The sequence below is a fragment of the Drosophila santomea genome, chromosome 2R, assembly GCF_016746245.2.
Source record: "Drosophila santomea strain STO CAGO 1482 chromosome 2R, Prin_Dsan_1.1, whole genome shotgun sequence".
Lineage (NCBI taxonomy): Eukaryota > Metazoa > Arthropoda > Insecta > Diptera > Drosophilidae > Drosophila > Drosophila santomea.
In genome coordinates this window covers 13,216,146-13,238,157 of record NC_053017.2, presented here as the reverse complement: position 1 = coordinate 13,238,157, position 22,012 = coordinate 13,216,146, and the positions used below count along the sequence as shown (strand labels likewise).

At 41.8% G+C, this 22,012-nt stretch overlaps 2 protein-coding genes across 21 annotated transcripts in view; one reads left to right on the top strand and one right to left on the bottom strand.

Moving 5' to 3' along the window:
- Window positions 1–22,012, bottom strand: part of LOC120445381 (heterogeneous nuclear ribonucleoprotein L) — a 102,222-nt gene that overhangs the window by 43,695 nt on the left and 36,515 nt on the right. For 13 of the 20 annotated variants that reach the window (XM_039625764.2, XM_039625765.2, XM_039625785.2 and 10 more), the window contains 2 exons: window positions 2,352–2,534; window positions 2,183–2,261 (listed from right to left, as the gene is read on the bottom strand). In XM_039625764.2, the coding sequence (XP_039481698.1) occupies window positions 2,183–2,261; window positions 2,352–2,534 (262 nt within the window). The remainder of the gene's footprint in view (window positions 1–2,182; window positions 2,262–2,351; window positions 2,535–22,012) is intronic. The other 7 variants (XM_039625786.2, XM_039625768.2, XM_039625770.2 and 4 more) reach the window with 1 other exon arrangement.
- On the top strand, window positions 15,824–16,289 carry LOC120445386 (SCO-spondin). Its single transcript, XM_039625792.2, has 2 exons — window positions 15,824–15,921; window positions 15,974–16,289. Exons 1-2 carry the CDS (start codon window positions 15,846–15,848, stop codon window positions 16,168–16,170), a joined length of 273 nt encoding a protein of 90 aa, XP_039481726.1. The 5' UTR covers window positions 15,824–15,845; the 3' UTR covers window positions 16,171–16,289.

Genomic DNA, 22,012 nt, shown 5'->3' with positions numbered 1-22,012 from the left:
TTACTTGGCTCCAGGTCAAGCGAAAGTACGTTCATGTCCACAGGTTCGTTTTTCCAGAAGTTGGGCGGAAATAATCGGTCTTCATTTAAATATTGCATATCTAACAGGACGATTAGCTATTTAATATTAAGGTGGCTTTATTTTTAGCTCGACTTCAACTTTTACCACGAAGGTCTAACAAGCTGAACAAGCTACCCAGGATCATGAGTATTGAATGTCTAGAGAAGGTTACCAAAAAGGTGTTCATAATGGTGTCTCAACTCTATAGCACATATTTGCTTTTACACAATCCGTACTATTAGTTGCACAAATATTACGGTATAAATATTTATTGGATAAGTTAATTAAAGTCTGTATCAAACAGAAACGCAAGTCTTTCGTGAGGAAAGCATTTGCAAAAGCAATCCTTTTAACAAATCGCCCTGCTGCTCCAATCCATCACAAGAGCACCATCAGCATCCATCCACAAAGGAGATGAAAGAGCCACCTTCGACTCGGATATCCTCTTGCAATGGAATCGTTGGCATACAGTGGCATGTTCATTATGACGGACACAAAGATAGTGTGCCGGGCCTAATTTGCAAGTTGCCACAGTGGCACCACCTCCCTCCTCCACCACGCCCCCCTAATGTGTGGACAATGAGGCTGTACACACAGGCTCTACTACACTTATTCCCGCAACTCATGGAGGCGGCGCCAAGTTCATTCAGTTTTCCCATTCATTGATGGCAGGCGGGCGGGCAGTAAATGGCTGCAACTTTGGTGGCTCTGTGGCAAAAACAAACATTGGGAATGCGGCGGCGGCTGGGATGTGGCAGACTTTTGGCCTCCAAATGGAAATGGCAATACAACAGGGCGGCTGAACGCTGTGGAGGATCAGCCAAAGTTTCTGTCTGTGTCCAGGGCAGCACGGCAACAACAAGAACAAAAAAAAAAAAAAAAGAAGAAAAAGTAGGAAAAACCATTGAAACTCTGCCCCAACTGGCTGTCTGAGTTATTGTGGCTTTGTGCCACTACCGCTTTTGGCTGGGGATGCCACCTCTCCACCCCGTCAGCTGTCTGAAGTTGTTGTTGCAGCTGATGTTGCTGTTGCTGCTGCTGTTGCTGCAACTTGTGTTGCTGTCGCAGCTGCGGCAACGTTGACACTTGGCAGCAGCGCTCATAGTGCGTTGGCCTGGACAGGATCCGCCGGTGGCTCAGTTTGTCGGCCTTTTGATGTGGCACGTCCCCCGACCCCGGTCTGTCGACCTCTTCCTCTCCTCTGCTTTTTCTCCAGCGCAAATTGGCCAGGCGGCACAGACAACGAAGAACGACGAAAAAAAAAATATTAAGGCCGACAAAATGTTGACAGCGCCGCCTGTTTGTCTGGCGTGAAAAACAGCACGGCAAAGCATTTAATTTCATTTTTATTCAAAGTGAAATACTCAAATTAAAAATGGCATTTAATGCGCAACTTTGTCGCCCGTCATAAGCACTGAGACATGTGCGATGCGCCAAATGGTGCAGTGGGAAATGGCCGGGGGGAGTGGGGCGGCGGCACAGTGGGTGCTTCGGAGTGGGCGTGGCACGAACAGGTGGCTATACACTTGAGTGTGTGAGTTTGGGTGGGTGTGTGTGGCGCCATAATGTTTGTTTTAGCATCTCTAGAGTGCCGTTAAATGCTTGATTTAATGAGTTCTGGCAATGGCAGTGGCTGTGTGTGAATGGGTGTGTGTGTATTTCTTGAGATCGGAAAAGTTGGTTAATGGAGCTGGGATGGGGGGTCTTTCGGATGGGGGGTCTTTAGGAGACAACTAAAGATGATGCACAGCCTAGGATATCACGCATACGCCACGTTCAGCCGCCTCGATACAACGCTAACTAAAATATACATTTAGCAAACACAGTTACAAGCCAAAGAGTTCTAAAAAAAAATAGGGCGCATGTAGGCATGCTCCAGGATTTTCAGGATTTTCCAACTTTTTTTTTTTTTTTTTTTTTTGGACACAAAAAGCAATTAACTCTTCGTTTCTTCTTGGTGTCGCTGTGTGTGCGTGTATATGGTTTGTGGGCTTGTGGGTGGTATAAATGCGTGTGTGTGTGGTTGTTTTGGTGGGCAAGAGTGTGGGTGCTCGAGTGTCGATGTATCGGTGCATCGCTTAACGACTAGTTTAGAAAAAGGTAGTAAAAAATGTGAACGCACTTGGTAGAATCTCACCTGTGCTCAGCGTATAGTCCCAGCTGGTATCGGGCTCGTTCTTGTACACATTCAATTTCTCCGGCTGCAATTAGATTAGATCATCATTATGCCATTGAAATTGCTATGTCCAATTGTCAGCGGATGATAGGATCGATTGATTGATTGATCTTACCTTGGCATAATCAATTTTCAGGGTGCAGCATCCGGCATAGATGTCGGCTCCATTCAGATTCTCGCGCGCCCTTGTGGCCGCATCCAGATTATCGAACTCAACCATGGCCTGGACCCCATTCTTTTTGAATATGACAATGCGCAGCACTTGGCCATGTGGATGACAGATTTTGTGCAAGACATCCTGAAATTAATTGGAATCGAGTGAGGAAATTAGATACGTGTGGAATAGATAGGGACAATTTTGTTTATCAAGCTCTTACTCAAATAACTTAAGTATTTATCAATATTTAGATAAGTATTGCCTTAATTATTATTTTATAACAGTATGGTGGTACTTATCTCACATACATTATAATAATTTGGTTAATTCTCTGTGTGTACAATTCGGTTTGTTAAGGCCACAAATAAACTTTGATACCATGGCCAGTTGCTTGGTTAACTTGAAACGAATTGTTTTCTATTCATTTGGACATCTATCGTTTTCCAAAGCGTTGACCAAAGCTTTGAAAAGTCTCACTTTTATTGGGTTGTTTTTATTTGGTTTGGCATAATTGGAATTTCGCATTTAGTTGCCCAAATAGGCAACGTTAAAATTTGTTCCGTATCAGCTTGAGCTACTGCGTGAAGCTCAAGAACTCATTAGCATAATTTAATAAGCACTTTCAGCTGTACTATGCCAAAGAAATTTCCCAATTAACATTCATAAATTTTCGGAAATTACGTTAATGAGTTTCGAGTGTGCTAAAGCGAGCCTGCCAGCAGCAAAAGCCAGGGCGTGTCAAGTCTAGGCCAAGAAGAATGGAATAAGAATACTTCGGTCGGTGGCAGCGTCTGGGAATTGATGGCAAATTATAATGAGCATTGGCCGTTGGCATGGAAATTTATGGAAAATTTAAGCCGCCAAATTTTCCCTCTACACGCCCCACCGCCAAAAATACGCCCCCTTCCCCTTTTGAAATCCACAAGCGACTGCTATTTATTCATTTTACAAGCAGAATGTTCGCAAGTCGTCTGTTGGCAGCGGTGGGGTTTTTTGGGTTGCTTAAGGGCCATAATGGGTTAAATGTTCAATTTGTTGTTACTCCCATCAAGCCTGGAAAAATTGGGTAAGAGGAAAAGTGGGAAAGCGGCTTTTGTCTTCGCCTACTTTTCGGGTGGCAGCCATATTTTGTTATTCATGAAATTCATCGATAAGTCCTCTGGCTCATGAAATTTTGAATCTTGTTGAAAACTTTCAACATTGATTTGCATTAGACATGAGCGGAAGAACGGAAATGCCTGTGGAGGGTAGCTATTTGATTAGACGAAATTTCATCGAATTCTTTTGGTCTATGCAAATTCGCAGTGGCAAATTGTTTGGGCCAACTTTTAAGTGGGGATTGAATGTCCCACCGTGGGATATCGTTAAGATTCTTGAGTGCTGCAAGAGCGCGACCATTATTCGATAATGGGCTTATTAATGTCTTACACGGAAAACATTTTTAGTTAATAAGGATTTATTGCCATGTAGATTATACCGAAGGTTTACACAGAGATAATTTAAGATCATTAACTGTCAATATTATGGAAGTAGAAATATCAGAAAAGGATCATAGTTCATGAAACGAACATTTTTAAAAATAATAAAAATGTATTGCGCTGCTTTCTTATCTAAAATACAAAGCCATGACCACATGCTATTACAACTATTAATTATCAAAGTCCTTTTATGTCCTTCCATGTAACTGATAGTCATTGTATGCGTTCATTACCTAATAATTAATGCAGCTGTCAGCTTCTACACCGATTTTTATTTTTTTTTTGTTTATTTTTTCACCCCACTTCGCACACACTTAACACTTTTCCTTCCCCCTCAGCCGACTGTCACTTTCGACCGCAAAAGTTTTCTAATTAGTTTTTGTGTGCTCGGTGCGCTTTATAGTTGTGCATTCTGTCCATGGAAATACAGGAAAACAGAAGTGCCAGGCAGAGGAAGTGGACGGAAAGTGTGAGCTGCTCCAAGAGGAAATGGAGTGGGAAGTTAGGGATAAAAAAAAAAACGATTTTTTTTTGTGCCCTCCTCCTCATTTTCATCTGGACTGACATTTTACAATTCGTTGCCGGCAGTGGGGGAGCTGCATTTAATGCGATTTGCCAGAGGTCCTGCAGCAGGACAAGCGTTGTAAACGGAAAAGTCAACGTTGGAATAGAGATGGGGGCTGGCAGAAACTGCGAAGCTGGAAGAGACAGTCGCTCGATGGCGCACAAAATGTCTGCAATTATTGTAAATAGCGCAATCAACGAGCAAGTCAAGAGCGTCGCATCCTCGAAGAAAAGCCGGAAAAGCGGGGGTAAGGTCAGAAAAAATTACTCCGTTTTATGAGATCAGCTTATTGAATAAATGAGGCGCGTGCTCCAGCACTTTTCCGCAGCTTTTCCCCCTTTTCCCCCTTTTCCCCAACGCATTCGCAATCAGCCTGCTGGCCATTGGACATGTAAAAGGAAAGGATATTGGACGAGCTGCCCACTCATTGTTTGCCGGTAATTTGAGTCCATTAGCTGAATGGCAATGGAGCTCCAGAGACGGAGGGCAGTTGAATGATGGAAGCTGATTAGAGCAGCTCCCCGAGGAATCGTCAACGTTCATGGAAAGTGTCAACCCTCCAGGGTCCTCGATTGATAAATTGTACAAAGCGGTGTAAGTAAGTCATGTTTGGATCTACCATGTTTGTGGTTGTAGAATGTGAAAAGGGATATTCCCTCTAAAAAACAATACAAATATGTATAGGTCCTTAAAATGTTATAATTAAATATAATTTTCTGCATTGGTGTATTCATAAAAACACGACAATAAAAGCCACAGTTTTACTATCCAGCAATTTCCACCAATTACATGGGAAAAACCTAATTTAATTTAAGATTTTAGCAAGAAGAAAGAAATAAAATATGAAATGCTCCCATATTCTACTCCAAACACTCCAGATATTTTCCGAATAATTTTTGGATTCTTTTATCAATTAAGGTGCATCAACAGAAAAGTTTGTAAATTGAAACGTTTCAAAATAATATACATATATGTCCATATATACATACATATATGTATGTTGTTTTTACTTCGGCATTCTTGTATTTACACTGCAAACTCTTAAAGCAAAACATTAAAAAAATGTAAAGTTTAATTTCGCCACAAAATCTTTCTAATCTGCAGCTGAGTCAAAAGATTTTCATAAAACAGGAAAATGCATCAACTTTTTTAGAACTCTCAAAAGCTTCTGGAGAAAACTAGGAGCGGGCAAATAAAAAAGTTCAACATTTCACGAGCTGTTGAAATTAAAAAACTAATCCACAAGAAGGCGAGAAATAAAAATGCAAGCAGCGCAGGAAAATGGAAAAACAAATAAACTGCCTCGAAATGAAAGTATTAATAAACCAGTGGGCGATTTCAGCGGAAAGGCGGTGGGGTGCGTGGGTTATATGGTACTATATAGTACTGGAAGTGCTGGACATTGGGGGCGTGGCTTGAAACAGTTATTTAAAAAATAAGCGCGAAGCCTGCGCGGCGATACATACGTAAAATTTTATGCGCACTATAACTTGTTCGACTGGCGAGCCCACCAAAAAGCGGAGGAAAACAGGACATCCAGCCAGCAGAAGCGGGAAAAATAAATTAATATTTTATCTAGAGCAGAGATTCGCATGCACTGCACTGACCACGCCCACAGCCACCCACTCCTCCGCCTCCGGCCACGCCCCCCGCCTTCGCCGTCGCGCGCCACCAACTTTCATGCATTTTGTTTTGCCATTTTATGGCCATCATCAAAAGCGCATTAAAATTTTACTAAGGCGTCATGCCGGAGGGGTTGATATGAAATGTGGTGTGGGAAGGGGGCGGGGGGTTCTTTTTCACGGGGGGGGGGGGCTGATTGTCCAGGCGTGCTAAATATTAAATCAGCGCAATGGCAGGACCACAATAACAACAACAGCAACAGCAGCAACAACAGCGATGGCAAGGGGAAAAGTGCGACAGTATACCGGAAAAACATTTTAAGCGGCTTTCCGCAGATCCATCAACGTACTTCGCCATCTATGTGTATATCACTTGGACCCACAAAGGACAGCATGATGCACAGGAAGGAAAGATGGCGGGAAAATCGCATTAAATTTTAATAATTATGTGTGCTTAGTTGCGATATCGAATCGTTTTGTGGCCAGCTATTGTCTTCTCATTTACTTTTATGAGGCTAACATTACCGCCGTTTGCGAACGGAAACAGTACAGGCATGGTAATGAAATATTTTCCAACCTAAAGTTAGCCAAGCAACAGGAGCAAAACAGTAAAAGAAGATAAGAAAAGTTATGAAGAATATTTATTAACTTGCTGTGCGCATTTATTCTAGATTTTATAAACAGAATAGTATGACTTTTAGCAAACTCTATATACATAATCCCTGATTATTCCGCATAACTTGTTTCTGCATGGTTCTGCGATTCGATCAATTGTTATGGTTTGCTCAGAAACTGGAAGTCATTGAACCAAACGCGAAGAGAAGAAATAACAAACGCAAATTGGAGTTCATTCGCCTTGCAATTCCCTGTTTTGGTATGGTTCTTTATTTTTTTTTTGTTTCACCCCGCTCGGATAACCGCAAAAAACTCAACAAGTTCTTCGCTTGCCGTTGTTTTTTTACCATTTGAATTTCTTATTGACCCATTTCTTTGGGCCAAAACACAAGGCGAAAAAGAGTTAGGGCCCGAAACCGAACACGAACTGGAGTCCCAATCCGAATGCGAACCCGTCCAAAGAGCATTTAAACCGGTTTCGAATAATTTGCAACACTTTCTGGCTACTGCAGCTGCCAGGGGAAGGTCGTTTCGCGGGGGGAGAGGCGAAGGGTGTGCCTCTTGGCCAACAACTGCAAGATCTCCTGCCCCTTTTGCAAGTGCCGTTAGTTGTTAGCCAAACGAAAGCAAGTAAGAAAATAATAAAAAAAAAGGAGATTCGCGGCCCTTGAGAGGCAAGTAAGTTTTAACAACTGGAAATACGGGTTTTTTTTGCGAATTGTTCCTTTATTTCTGCTGCATTTTCTTTGAAGGCAAGACTTATGCGGATTTGTTAGAGCCGAAAGTAAAGCAGAAGACGGAAACAAAGGAAATTAAATCCTGGCAAAGGCTAAATAAATACCAACTCGGATTTGCACTGATTTGCTTTACTTATTTCGCGGTAAATATTTGCTGAAATCGATCGCAACACCTTTTTCGTAGCGGTGTTAAAGCAAATTAACATACTGCAACCGTGTGTCAACAAAGGTGTTGTGTATTTTCAATAACTTGACAAATAGAAAAAATAACACAGATAAATTAATGCTGAAAGCAATCTACCTCTTTTAACATTTGGCATAAACAAAATGGGGTGTCACATCAGCAAAACTGTTTGCAAATATTTTGCTATCATTTCGATTTTCATTTCCATTTCCATTTCATCTCATTTCCATTCGCGTGCTCACAAAACCCCTTCTCCTCCTTACTCCTCATCAAAAGCACTGCCAAATTAGCATAATACAAATTATCAAAATTGAAAAATCGCAGAGGCATAAAATATGCATATATTTTGTTGTTGGAAAAGCTGACGTGAGCGAGTGAAACTGGGGTGGTATGAAAATGAAAATAGAAAAAAGCGAAAAGCAAATTGGAAAATTTTTTATTGTGTGAAAGTGACCGAATGGAGCATGCAACAACACAGTGCCCGTGAAAATTTGAGGTAGATAGCAAAACCCGAGATGCAAAAAGAGACTTCCGGCCGCAGAAAATGTGAGCGCAATGTAAATGAGTGGAAGATGAAGATACAATCCAAAAAACGATGTTTGGGAAGCTGAGTGTCAGCCATAAAATATAGCCATTAACATTTAATTGAGGCCTTGGCCAGAAAAGGGAAACTCGGAAAACTCTGATCGCTGTGAAGTCGTATTGAGTAGCAAATAGATGCCTCATAAATCAAGGCTATCATGACGAAAACTTAAGCGAACTCCAAGAAATTTATTAGAGACCAAGATAATTATTACAAGATAATTATTACAAAAAGATTTCTGAAATATCTATAATTATATTATATATTATATGAAGGATGAATATCATGTCTGAAGGTTTTCACACAGCAAATTGTTAAACATTTTTGCTGAACGATTTAATTAAGCAATTTGACTGAATTTTTCACTCGAACGTAAAGAAAAATGATTTCCCTGTTGTAAAATGAAAGTAATTTAGTAGTTAACGTACCTTTTTGTGTTTCAATTACCGGGTTACAGCCAAAAATTTATCTGTTTAAGGTTCTAAAGGCTGGCAAACAACTCGGATCTCGATTTCTCTCGACAAATTCGGTGCTTACTCTTATCGCACCTTAACGCGGTGCTTAAGTGGCCATTGCAGGGGCAGAAAAGAGGCTGCTAATTTCTTTCAAGCACCCAGGCAGCAGGCTCAGACCCCACCTCCTCCCCCCATACCCCTCTTACCCACTGTCATTTTAAGTCTTCAGTTTCAGTTTTACAACCAATAAAAAGATTTTTATGACCACAAACATTAAAATGTTCAAATTGAAAATAAGCAGAAAACAAAACACGATACACAAAGCAGCGAAAGCGTAACATGAAAGGAGCTCCAGGGGACACGAAAAAATGGAGGGGGGGGGGGGGGGGGGACCATGAGATACATTTTAAACCAAATTTATGTGGCACAAAGGCAGCGCTGAAAAGCAGCAGGAAGCGGAAGCTTCCAGGGGATCCAGGCGATTCGAGGTAAGGTTACCGGGGGCCAGAGCTTCTGTCAGTGGCAAACAAAAGTCCAAAGACGCAGCCCGCTTAATGTGTGTGTTTGAAGTTGGCCAACAGGCTGACGCCCAGCAAGGAAGTGGGGAAGTGGCAGGTGGGCAGCCTGGTAGCCTGGTAGCCAGGCAGCCTGGAGGACGAAGACAATGCTGGGAAATTACCAAAGCACAAGAGCCAATTCGAGCATGAAAATGTAAACAAGGCGAAAGAAAAAAGAAAAAAAAAAGAAAAGGGGCGAGAAGCAAAATCCAGGCGAAGGCAGGCGAAAATGTGTGTCGCAATTGGTATAAAGTGTACAACGGGGCGGATGGAAAGGCAGCAGCGGCAACGAAATCAACAGTTAGCCAATGAGCCTGAAAGTGGCAGGCAGGATGGCAAAGGAGAAAACAACAACCCGTTAACATGGATCCTTCGTTCGGCCAGGGGGAAGGCCATCAGAGGCAGAGAGACAGAAAGAGAGAGAGGGAGAGATGTGTAACGACTTGGGTGGCAGCAGGTGGCACCACCTGGGATCCCTTTTGGTGGGTCAAATCCACGTGGGCAGCGACAGAAGTTGCACGAGACAATTATAAATGTAATGGCAACAACAGTTAGCCAAAGCCGGGGAACAACAAAAGCCGAGTGAATGGAAAAAGTATCGTTAGTGAGCAGCAGCTGAACGCATAAATTCCGTTTAACAATGTCAAGTGGGGGTGGAAAACCAGGGGGGAAGCAAGAAAAGAAACCAGACCCAGGAAAAACTGGTAAGACGCTGCGAACATGGCGTAGGTGTTGGTCGTTAGGCTAAAAAGCTAACGCAGATAATGTTCGTCCAGCGCTGTAGTCCCGTCTCTCTCACCATCCATCTCTTTTCCCCCGTTATATACCCCTCTCTATCTACCAAAGTATACACAGAAAAATGTTGCATTAGAAGAAATGAAAATGGTGAGGGGGGGCTGTGCTGGAACTGTGTCAGGGTTGCAAAGGATTGCAGAGGAAATTAAAAAAGGGGATTGGAAAAGATGTTTTTGGGGCAACGGCAAAGACACGAAGGGAAATGGGAAAAGTTAGGCAAGTGCCAAGTGCTTAGAAGAAATTGAAAATGCGGCGATTGTATTGCCCCATCTTCGTACAAGAATGTAAATTGAAAAAAAAAATGGGCATTAAGCGGACATTGCTGTGATAATAGATAACAGTGATTAAGGAAGCAATAACCATGACTTTAAGTTAGCAACTTAAGTGACAATTTTAATTTTTAAAAATGGTTTTGTTCACATAATTGTACCATCTCAAGCTTCCGTTCTATCGATTTCCACTTAATCGGCAACTCGGCAACCCTACGCTTACTTCTTTTTTCACCTGCACCTTATGCAATTGTGGCAGTAACTTCTGTAGCCCACCTTCCACTTGCCACCTGGATTACTGTACAGGAGGCAGCGAAGAAGAAATTAGCAGGCAAACACGAGTAAAAGAAATAAATAAAACGAACGACAGGCAAACACGAGAGCAAAAGGGGTTGCTTGGCTGGCACTAAAAAAGGATAAACGGCTCGTGGATTGTGGGTGGAATCCTGGTGGAATGGCAGCCACAGGAGCGACGTGCTTCCAACACTTCTTGAGTAATTCATAGAAAGGTCGTAAAAGTCGAGTCAAAGTAATTATGCTGGGGCAGGAAAAAAAAGAGAGAAGGAAGCCAAGGGAGCCAAGTGAAGCATCCTGGATTCAGGACTTGCGATTCAGGATCCAAGACCCGGGCCATTTAGGTTGTATGCAAGAGTTGTTAAGACAAATACACACTCATACACACACACATCCGACGAGAGTTGCGTTAATTGAGTGGGCCGCGCATGTGGGCGTGGCTGGGGGCTGTGAATGGGAGGCGTGGCCGAGTGGGCGCGCTAAAGTGCCAGCCTTTTGCTTTCAGCGACGGCATCAAGTGGCAAAAGCCACAGAAGTATGCAACAATTTTCAGCAGCCAAGAAAAGACGAGAGCGAATTTAACCCGTAAAGGTGTAATGAATGTGCCTCAGGCGGTTCTTTCTTTCTGTATGTATGTATGTATTTCTGTATACGAGTATATGCAGCATTACAATTCGCCTTTAATTGCTGAAAGCCCACAAATTACAAAAAGGAAAGACGAATGGGCTAATGAAACATGCGGGTGCACGGCAAACGGATGGGAATTCTCAGTGGCTATGCAATCGGAATTACGCGAATCCCCAGGTGCCCATTTGCATTTGAAGCAGCCAGCGAATAATGGTTTATTTTAACGAGCGCTTCGATGTATTGAAATCAGGCCTTAAAACCCAGCAGCTTATATAATTTAAGGAAAATGGCCCTTTGTTCCGTTCGATACGTTTTTAATGGTTTCAGGTTAGCTGGTAATACAAATCTATTAGAGTTTATTATACTAACTTCTTAAGTTACAATTACCATACATGCCATATAAAGGAATCTTCAATATCAACAATACAAATCCTTGAGCGCACACAGTGTTCCAATAATTAATCGGTACTTTGATTTCAATAATAGGACAGCAGAAGGGAATTGCTAACTGAGTTTGCCATCCATCCATCGACTATGTAAATTGCCATTTTCAATCCGTAAACGGCAATAATTACAGCTCGCCTCATTAGCCGTTGGGTTTTAGTTGCAATTGGTGCAATTAGAAGGGAGAGCCTGAAGCGCAACCATTGACTACTTGCCAACTGGCTCAAGGATAAATGAATGGCAATACTCGTGCATAAATGCAGCACTCTATTGACATTAATTGAATGAACCAATATGGACAGTTGGCTATTGAAACACCAGCCAGGATAAGGGAGTGGTACGTGGGTAGTTAGTTGGGTGGCCAGTTGGCTAAGCAAACATGTCAAACAGTGCAGCGTGGACAAATGAGAAAAGCAGCCATCGATGACGAACGAGTGCATGTCACGATGGCTGGCAGCCTACTTGTTTGGACCGAAAAGGAGATCTCGGCGTATGGAATCGCCTTGACACTTGACATTTGACAGCCCGGAAAAATCGGAAAAAATTGTTGTGGGGGACGCGCTTCAAATCTGACATATTGGATTCCTGCAAACGAAAGCCGATTTCGAAACGGCAGATCCTTATTTGCCCAATAACTACCGCCCCCCGACCCCGACCCCGGCCCCCATTTTCAAAGCTTCCCTTTGTGTGCTTATGCTAATATGCGTAAAAAGCATGCAAATTTCCCAGGCAAGGCGAATAAATCTGGGGAAAATTAAAGGGGGGCGGCGATTGAATTGGTTCACATGCTTCACAGACTCCTACAATTTTTTCTTTTTTTTTTTTGTATTCCATCTCCATTTTTGCTGGAGCCCACTGCGACGAGATGGTACCAATGGACATCCTGCGGTGAGAGCTGCCAGGTCCACGATTCATTTCCACGCCGCATATATGAATATAAATGCTGCATCACCATCAGCGCCTTGTTTTTGTTTTCACTGGAGCGGTGCGGTTGGAAAAAGCCTCACGCAGAAATTGAGTTATAATATGGCCAGGAAAAAAAAAAACTTGCTGTACGAAAAGGGGCAGCCCCACTGTGTTGTCATTCTCGTCGCTTTATGTGCATGTATAGCATACATTTCGGGGCGTTTGCATCATTTGCCAGTGTGTTTGCCAGTGGGCGGTGTCTGCGGTCGGAAAATGGCCAAATGGCAAAATGGCCAACAAAAGCAATGGCAACCATGGCCAAACGCTAAATAAACTATGCAAGAAATTTATGCAAATTTTATACAATGCTCAAGCATTTAAAACTGACTACTACTACCTAGTCCTTTGCACATGAAGAGCCAGGCAGAGAATGGTTCAAATCGCTGGTGGTGGTGCTGTTGTTGCTTTTGGGTTGTCTATCTCCGTGGGGCTTACAGTCATGGCTAAAACTGATTACTGGCCTGTCCAGGGGAGAGAGAGAGAGCGAGGCGGTGGTAAATGGGATTCCGAATACTGATTGCAATAAAGCCACAAATTCGTAAAGGATGATGAAGAAATGATTCGAAATGCTGGCTGCAAACGTGGAATACATTGGGGGAATATAATAAATATCAACGTATTTTATGGCCTCGATAGCAGACCCATTCCTGACTTTCACGTATAGAGAGAGATTTTAGCTTAAATGAATGATAATATTAATGACAAAAGGTTTTGCAAATTGAGTGTGAAATCATGTTAAAGCAGAATATATTTGAATATTGCATACTCAGTCAACTTCTAACTTACGAGTGTTGATATTTTCTTCTAAAAACTAAACATTAATCCTTTAAACTGTAGGTTGCCTTAATTAAATACTTGAAAATCTGTTTAATTGCAGCACCCTATAATTACTTTTGCTCTTGGCTTAGGCTATTTTTCTCGCTTCAAGAACAAACTGCACCAACTTTGTCTTCGACGAAGGATGTTTTTTTCTTTTTCTTGAGCTGCTGCTCGTGCATTTCCCGCTGACCAAGTCAAAATATTGCACTGGTCAACTATTGTGAACTGCGGTCGACGGACCACTTCTTCAGAGGTTGAGCTTGTGCTGAACGGAAGTGGAGGACTGGTAGCTGCGAAGCGGGAACTTCTGACCCTGCACCTCGATGGTTGCACAGAGTAAACCGCGCTTGCTGCTGCGGTTGTCGGCAATTTGTGTTGCATTGTTTGAAATTTTCGGCAGCATTCTGGGAGCAGCTGATAGTTGAGCTTCCTTCGGCTTTGCGGTGGGTTTTTTGGTTATTTTTCCCCCAATCCCTCTCTTTCTCTCTTTGCAGAGATGTTAGAACAAATGTTGCTTTAATGCTGCGGTCTGGTCAGTTGACTGACTGTCCAACAAGGACGTTGGACCTTCTGCCTTTTAGCCTTCATTTCCGGAGAGCAGCAGCAAACGAATCCCGGCTAATGTGATTGCAGGATGACGTGTTTCCGGCTCTAGGCAAGTCATTTCCAAATTGATTATAACAAAGGCTTTGCTAGCCGGTTGAGATTCAAGCGTAATGAAGACGTACATGAACCAAATTTGCTAGTTCATCCTGGTCAAACGAACTAGGTTGGGCCTAATTTCTGCTCCTCCCTCCCACAGGAAAGGAGCTCTGCAATAAACGCTTCCAGGATTAATTGTTTGCATAATCAGGCTTTTGCAAAAGGGCTTTTACTGCCATCTTGGCTGATTTACGTTGCGTATACGCAATATTTATGGCACCTTCAATTAATTGTGCGTTAGATTATTTAAGCATGCTCGGCTCGACGTAAGGGCCCTTGCGACCCCTTTGAATTATTAGTAGGCATTAATTTTTCAGAGACCGGGCTTAGTATTAGCATTAAGTTTTCTCCTCGCTCTGCACGTGGTGTGCCTTTTGGGTTTTGTTAGTTGCTTGAAGGTGAGTTGTGGGTGACACTTTAAGCCCTCAACGTTGATTGACTGCCGTCCCATCAACGGAGTTTCGGGTATGGCGCACAAAGGGTGTATCGGATCGTGGTATCGTGCTACTGTGCTGTATTGCAGATACATATATGCTGTATGTGCCGCACATTTATTCTGATGCAACGATTTATACGCTCTGCTTGGCATTTGGTTTATCAATCAGCAAAACGTTTCCATATATGCACGCCATATGCACAGCTTCCGCGGCACATCATCCATTAATCATGGTGCTCTCATAGCACCCATGTTCCCATGCCCTTGTACGCTTTGCATATATTGATTTTCTTATGGGCTAGCATCCCGAAACTGTTGTCCCAAATTAGGGCTCATTCTTTGGTCCTGCATATTCAGTAGTTGTCCCATCTCGCATCATTTATTTCAATCGTTGCAACAATGCAACCCCCTCTTTCCCTTCCCCATACCCATTTTCCATTTAAGCCCCACATTCGCATTGTTTTGCCGTGATGCGTTCCACGAGCTGGACATAATTAAAACCGCAAATAGCGCCAGCAATGACCGCTGGTCGCAGCAGCAGCCGAATGAGCCAACAAACGATGACCAGCATCTATTATCCATTGTCTGGGGGCCATCCTCCGCCATCCTCCGCCATCCGCCGCCATCCATATCAGATGACCACTACCATATTCCTCATACCCATACGCCATCCTGACCGAAAATCCTCTGCTGACATGTGAGCCATAGTCGTCGTTCGTTCGCACACACAATGCACCTTTCTTCCGCACACACTTATGGCCCATATCCAGCGCATACAATTTCAAAATTGTAATTATGCGCCTGTTTGCTGCTGGCCGGTTAATTACACTGCACAACAAAAAACTGCTTTATGCAAAATCAATATGGCAAACAACGCGCATATGTGTACGTACGCCCCGTTAAACCGTTTATTAGTTTTGGATTTCCATTTGATTTTGTTCGGGCGGCAATAGCTTTCACTGCTTTAATTAGTAGAATTAAAATGTTTACCCATAGGCTGCCGCATGTGTGGCTCTTTGAATTTTCCATTTGTTGCGGGTTTGCGGCATTTCTTCATCAGCTGCGGATTTTTCCAGTTTATTTTGTCAGCATAAGAGGCTTGGTGGTGACGTGAGCGGGCTTTAAAGGATCATTAATTTATCGTTGAGGTGAGGAGTTGCTTTTGCCAGTAAACTGTGTCATTTGTTTGGAATGTTGAAACCCATTGGATTGCAACTAATCAGGTGTAACCGAATTGATTTTCCACACCACAGTTCACCACACTTTGGCATATATCACGAGGAATAGTAAATAAAAGCGATATCATGCAGTGCAGAGTGTTCAGTTTGTTTGTCCTGTGCTTATTATATTATACTCGAGCTAAGATACATCGGCCCAACGGTAAGGTTTCATTATTCCACATATTCTGTTATGAATTCTCTAAACACTCCAGTTTGTACGCACGGCGATGTGATGGTAAAATGTATACCAGTTTGTCCCAAGATCTGCTCGGACTTTTTATATAGGCAAAGGTGCATACCCAAGAAATGCGAGCGAGGTTGCGCCTGTCCAAAGGATTGGTTGCGACTAAAAAATAACCAAGGAAGATGTATAATGCGCAAGCACTGTCAACGATATATAATTGAGTGAACAATTTCAAAAAACTGAATCTAATGGCTGTTTTTGCTGCCTCTTTTCTAGGCATTTAAATTGTTAAAATGGGAGCACAGCAGAAACTCTGACGACAATAACAATGATTTGCATTCCTATTTTTCATTTTCTTTTAATTTTCTTGGGCTGCTCAAGAGGCATTTTCCATTTTCCCATTTGCATTTCCTATTGCCTTTCTAGTCTTTCGACTGACTCGTCTGTTCGCGATTTTTGCGCCGCACTGAACATGACATGACCATGTCAGAATTTCTTATTGTGTTGACTTGCATTTGACAACTTAATGAATTTAGCTCTTTCACTTGGCACATATAAAATATGTCTATCCACCGACCAGATCGTTCGAGGGCATTATCTTAGACCCAAATACATGCTGATATTCGGGTGCAGTCGGCCACATATTACATAAGCATATAACGAAAGCTTTATGAGAAAACTTTTCAAACGCATATAACCCGCAAAAAATGTCCCTTACGTGCTCCATAAACTGTCTGGCTGTCCTCACCAAGTCGAACCAAAAATATCATATATATATATATATATATACATACAAAATATTTTAGTGGCATATTTTTTCCCTTTTTTTTGACAATGTGCGAGTTTACGGGTTGAAGAAAAACTTTTTATTTTCATGTTATGCCAGAACTAAAAGCGGAAGTAGCGGAGAAAATGAGGTACAATCTCAAGTGTTTGCTTCCGAAGTTCTAACGCTGCTGAAAAGGCCGGAGTTGTATGTAATTTGGTTTTATGCTTTATCGCTTGCTTGATTTTTATTATGATTATTATCGTGGGAATTACGGTGCAACTTTGGAGAGCCCATTCCCAAAAAACTTTTGGGATTGCTGGGCATTTGTTGAGTTCTCCACAGATTTATTCGGTCAGCAAAAGCATTCTCACTTTTTTTTTTGTTCGCAGCAGGATGATAGAAATGAGGAGTATTGTTGATAACAAGGAATGTGTAGATTCTGATGTCTAACCTGACTTTGATCGTTTAATGTGTCTGTGTGGGCTGAATATGAAATTTATTGGCTCTGGATTTGCATGTTATGTATCTCATTTCGAAAATATGATATTTATAGTTAAATCTACTACTCACAAACCGAAGATTTAGAAGGCTTATAAACACTTACCTAAAAAGAAACAGACAAGAATTGATATTTAGTAAATTGAAAGTCATTCATGTAACTTATAGTAATATTTTGAAATACTAAATATAAATCGAGAAATCTGTTTTGCGGAGCGTTAGGCTTAGAACTTCAATTGCCGCAAATCCGGTCAATGGATGTGCTTCTGGCACTGCGGCTAAGTCTAACCAAGCCGTTTTCTGCTGTTTGGAAACCCAGCCCACTGTCAGATGCAGAGCATTAAGCCCTTAAAACCATTTTTTGCTTGTTGCAATTGCTATGCAATGTTGGAAAAATCATCAACCACAAAGGACTCAAAACCGAAAGCAAAACAAAACATCGAGGGAACGGTAAAACCGATGTTAAGCAAAGCGAGAGATGGGGGATTTTCCACCTTTCTGCCCAGCTTTCCTTCCTCTTTGCCCATGTTATGTATATGTATGTACATCCATGTATGTATATGTCTGTATGCAAAGAGCCTGGCTAACAATGGCGGCAAGTTAAAGCCAAATCGTGGGCCAAGGCGGGGGAGGTGAGGGAGGTTAGGGGGTTAGGGGGCAGCACAAAAGGCCACTAAAGAGACGTACGATGTAGGATGCCTCTGTGTGTTTGGGTAGATATATTTAACAGCAGAGTCAAGCGATGGCGATGGCGATGGCGATGTGCACAGCACAAAATCCAAATTTAATGACCAAGTAAAATAGACAGCATACGAGAGCACCAGGATACGACAAGCAGGATCCACACAAGTCTATGCCCGTATCCATGTGTGTGCGAGTGTGTGCGAGTGTGTGCTTGTCCTGGCAGGACGAGGGGCGTGGCACTAATGTTAGTTGAATGTTTGCCGAGCCTTTGTTATCGACATGCGTCTTTTTGCAATTGGATATGCCTTTTATGCCTCTGGGCTGTGTTAATGTTGACAGTGCTCGTCGGGGAGCCAAGGACATGACAGGAGTTGGAAAACACACACACACACACCCACCCACTCGAACATCATACTATTTAGTCCCTGCGAGTATCCAAGCCAAGCCAAGCCAGGCCAGCAGCAGAAGGACCCTTTCGACCACGGCCTCGGGCCAAAAGGCATCTGACTCGACATCGCCCCATCGACATCATCATCCACACAACTTTTGATGCCTGTCCCGCTCGCTAGTTCATCTCCATTTCTCATCTGCCTGCCACTAGTCCACCACCCCCTTTTCCGGCTTTTCCTGCTTTTCCTGCCCGTACATTATGGCAAATTATGACATTGACAAGTGGCCAGGAGGTGTCACATTTCTTGGTCGCCATTTTCCTTTTTGCTGCAATTTGTTGCTGGCATGTCATACATCAGCCACACATCCTCACACTGCAGCGAAAAAGGCCTTTGCAGATTTCTTTTTTATATTTTATTTATTTTTAAACCTACCAGTATTTAAGGACTAAAGGTTTCTCACAGCAATTTTCTATATACCTAGACAGTATTTACTCTTTTTTGTATGCCAAAAACCAATTTGTGTGCTTAAATTTTGTATTTTCCAGTGAGCAGGCAGCAGAAGCCTCCAAGAAATATTGGATACGGCGGAAAATGCCTTTTACTGCCCACAGATTGCACAGTTTTCGCTCCTTTGGCCAAGTGGCGTAAGTGCACTAGGCTTAGGAAGAGAAACATAAGCAGAAAAACAGAAACTGTTGCATACTTTGCAGCGTCTTCCACTTGGGCATGTCCTTGGTGTTTGTGCCGTTAAATTTTATTTTCATTACAAATGCGTTTGTTGTTTATGCACTCTATGCAGTCAGTAACTGTAACTGTAACTGAACTAAAAGCAAGGCAGCCAAACAAAAAGTCTTACCACTTCTCGACTATTTTCACAGTTGTTCTTATTGCTGCTACTAGGATTGCGTTTTTCGTTTTTTGTTTGTATTTAGTTTGTTGTTTCACTGGCCGCGTTCCTATTTTTGTTTTTTGTTTTTTGTTGTGCCGTTGATTTCGTTTTGTTTTGCATTACAAATAACTTTTTTTGCAGTACGTGCGAGCATTTTAACATTTCAACATTTTCATTGCGTCTTGCTGGGTGAAGTGCTCAAATTTATGCGCATACATTGTTGGGAGCATTCATTCATGCGTTTCCACCACTCAGTTCCATAGTTCCACATTCGTACTATTCCAAAAACCCAGGCAAACGCCCCAATGCAGTTGATTTCACGATTCATGCATAATTACGGGGATTCGGAGCTCACAAAAATAAAGCATAGTATGCATAGACATTCTGTATGACCTGAATATATAAATCAAACGTGGAAATCCCAATGACAACGGCATATTTGTATCACTCTCTGCGATGTTAATCACGTTTGCTGCATCTAATCCTAGGGAATCCCAAATGCGCACAGACTAAAGTGATAAATGTGATTTGGCGCACTTTGACTCTTAAATTTAAATTACTAAATCATAGCTTAGTTGCTTAGTGCTCCGAATTTTTTGATACTATTAAAACGGATTTAGTTCTAGCCATAAACGTTCATTTTCACATTTAAAACTTTGACAGTGCAAAAGCTTTTAACACAAATTTTAGTCCCTGCAAAAGTTTAGGCATTAAAATCTCCAAAAATGTTAATGCCACAAAGTGTAAATTGAATTCAAGTGTGCGAGAAAGATATTTGAGTCCTGGGGTCGCTTCTCTTCTAGCCATTGAGTTTATGTGGCAAGTTGTGGCATTTCTTTCCTGGGGTCAATTAAAGCAATTAAAATTCGCAGTTTGGCAATAGGAAAAGTTGCTAAGCTGCAAAATATGCTAGAGTTTCGGGGCTCTCGGAACTTTTTCCTTAGCTGCGCGGCACACGAACTCGAGCAATGAAAAGTGCCAAGGAGAATTAAGGCGTGACTAACATTATTTAGGAAGACAATTCTAAACCATGAAGAGATTATGATTTCGTCATTATTCTAGTCTCAAGGACTCAAGAAGTAAATGCAAATGCGAAAATAAAATATAGCCGCTGAACTCGAAATTAATAGTCCGCAACTCATTGTTGCAGTGGAGATGATGATGAGCCAGCCAACCAACCAGGCAGTAATTAAAAGATTAATTTTTAATGCGCGCTTAGGCGATGTGCAAATGTGTGTGTGTGTGTGTGGCTCCATAAAAATAAAGGGATTTGTTAAAAGTAGTACGCATACGTATGCATGTATGTATGTGTATGTGTACCCGCCCCCATATAAACATTCTCACACATTGTAATTTATACCCCGGCTTTCGGGTTTCATCATCATCTGCCCGGCGAGTTTATGAACCATTTTCACTGCGCCCAACTCCGCACTTTTCCCCTGGCTTGCTTTCCTTATTTTCCTTTTGTTTAATTTTTTATTATCATGCTCTTGGGCTGCTGTTTTTATGCCATTTTCTTTTTTTCCTTATTTTTTGTTGTAATTCCTGCCGCGCTTGCAGCTGCAAATGAAGTGCGTGTATGAGAACACCTTTAAATTTTTAATATAGTTTGTCGTCCCCTGATTTTACACTCATTTCGCGTGGCTTTACGCTCACGTCCTTCCTGCAACTGATTAAAAAAACAGCGGACAGCAAGAGAAAGGATGCCAATTAATAATTGAACAGAGGAAAAAAATAAATAAAATTTGGTATTATTATGAGCTCTGTCAAATATAAAAGTGTGAAATATTCAATCAGACGCAATAATTTATTGCATTTTGCATATGAAAGGTGAAAAAAACACACAAGTGAGATTTATTGATGCGTAATAACTCACTGTAAATACCTTTGCAGCCACTTAAACCGGAAAAGTCAAATAGAATAGGTGCATTTATATTTTTTATAAACAGAAAGTTACATTATTTTTCAACGAACTCTTTCGTTTACCACTCTTCCGTGAGTAAAAACAACATTAATCGCCATTTTCCGTTCATTTCTTTCGCGCTTATCAACGCTCCTGTTCTGTCAACAAAAAAGTGCACCCCTCGTTATCATTCCGCGCCCATTGTTGGTGGTTCGTGCACTATCATTAATATTTGAAATGCAGAAAAGTTTCAAACACGCTTTTCCCGCTTGTTTTTTGTTGACAATCTCGAGCGACAAAGCGGGCGCATAATTAGCAGTGCAACAAAAACAAATAACAAATAAAGCACCAGCCAAACAACTTGGACAGCCAATTAGAGGAAAGCTGCCAGATAGATAGGAGCCGGCCCAAAAGCGTTGCTCAACCAAATAAACTTGACAAATTACACGGGTCGTTGCCGAAATGCCGAAATGCCGAAATGCCGAAACCCAAAACAACACATGTGCAAAATGAGGCACAGGCTTCGGCAATTGTTTGTGTCACTTAATTCAAACACACAAGAGGGAAAAAAACTAAACAAAAGCACACCGATTAAACTTTGGGACTGAGCAATTGTTAACTGAAACTTATAATGGTTTTTTCACCCAATGGGATTTAATCAACCACTCAACTAAGTCATTTATTTGGACTGCCGATTCAGTTTATCCTGAGAGTTTTGGGCGAATACAAATAAACATTTTGATCCTCTTATAGAAATGTGATTTTTCAGCTCTCAAGGTTTGAGCTTCTGCGGTTATTACCTAAATTATTAAATTAAATTAAATTATTTATATCTAATTTTAAGATATATTAAAAATATATTTAAGTATTCATGCGTTTTTTCACTGTGCTGTAACACGAGAGATTTCAGTGCGTAGGTTGAGGTTACCACT

Coding starts and splice junctions, on each gene's coding strand:
- LOC120445386 (XM_039625792.2), top strand. CDS start 15,846: ATGCAGTGCAGAGTGTTCAGTTTGTTTGTCCTGTGCTTATTATATTAT. Junction 15,922..15,973: donor TAAGATACATCGGCCCAACG/GTAAGGTTTCAT, acceptor TAAACACTCCAG/TTTGTACGCACGGCGATGTG.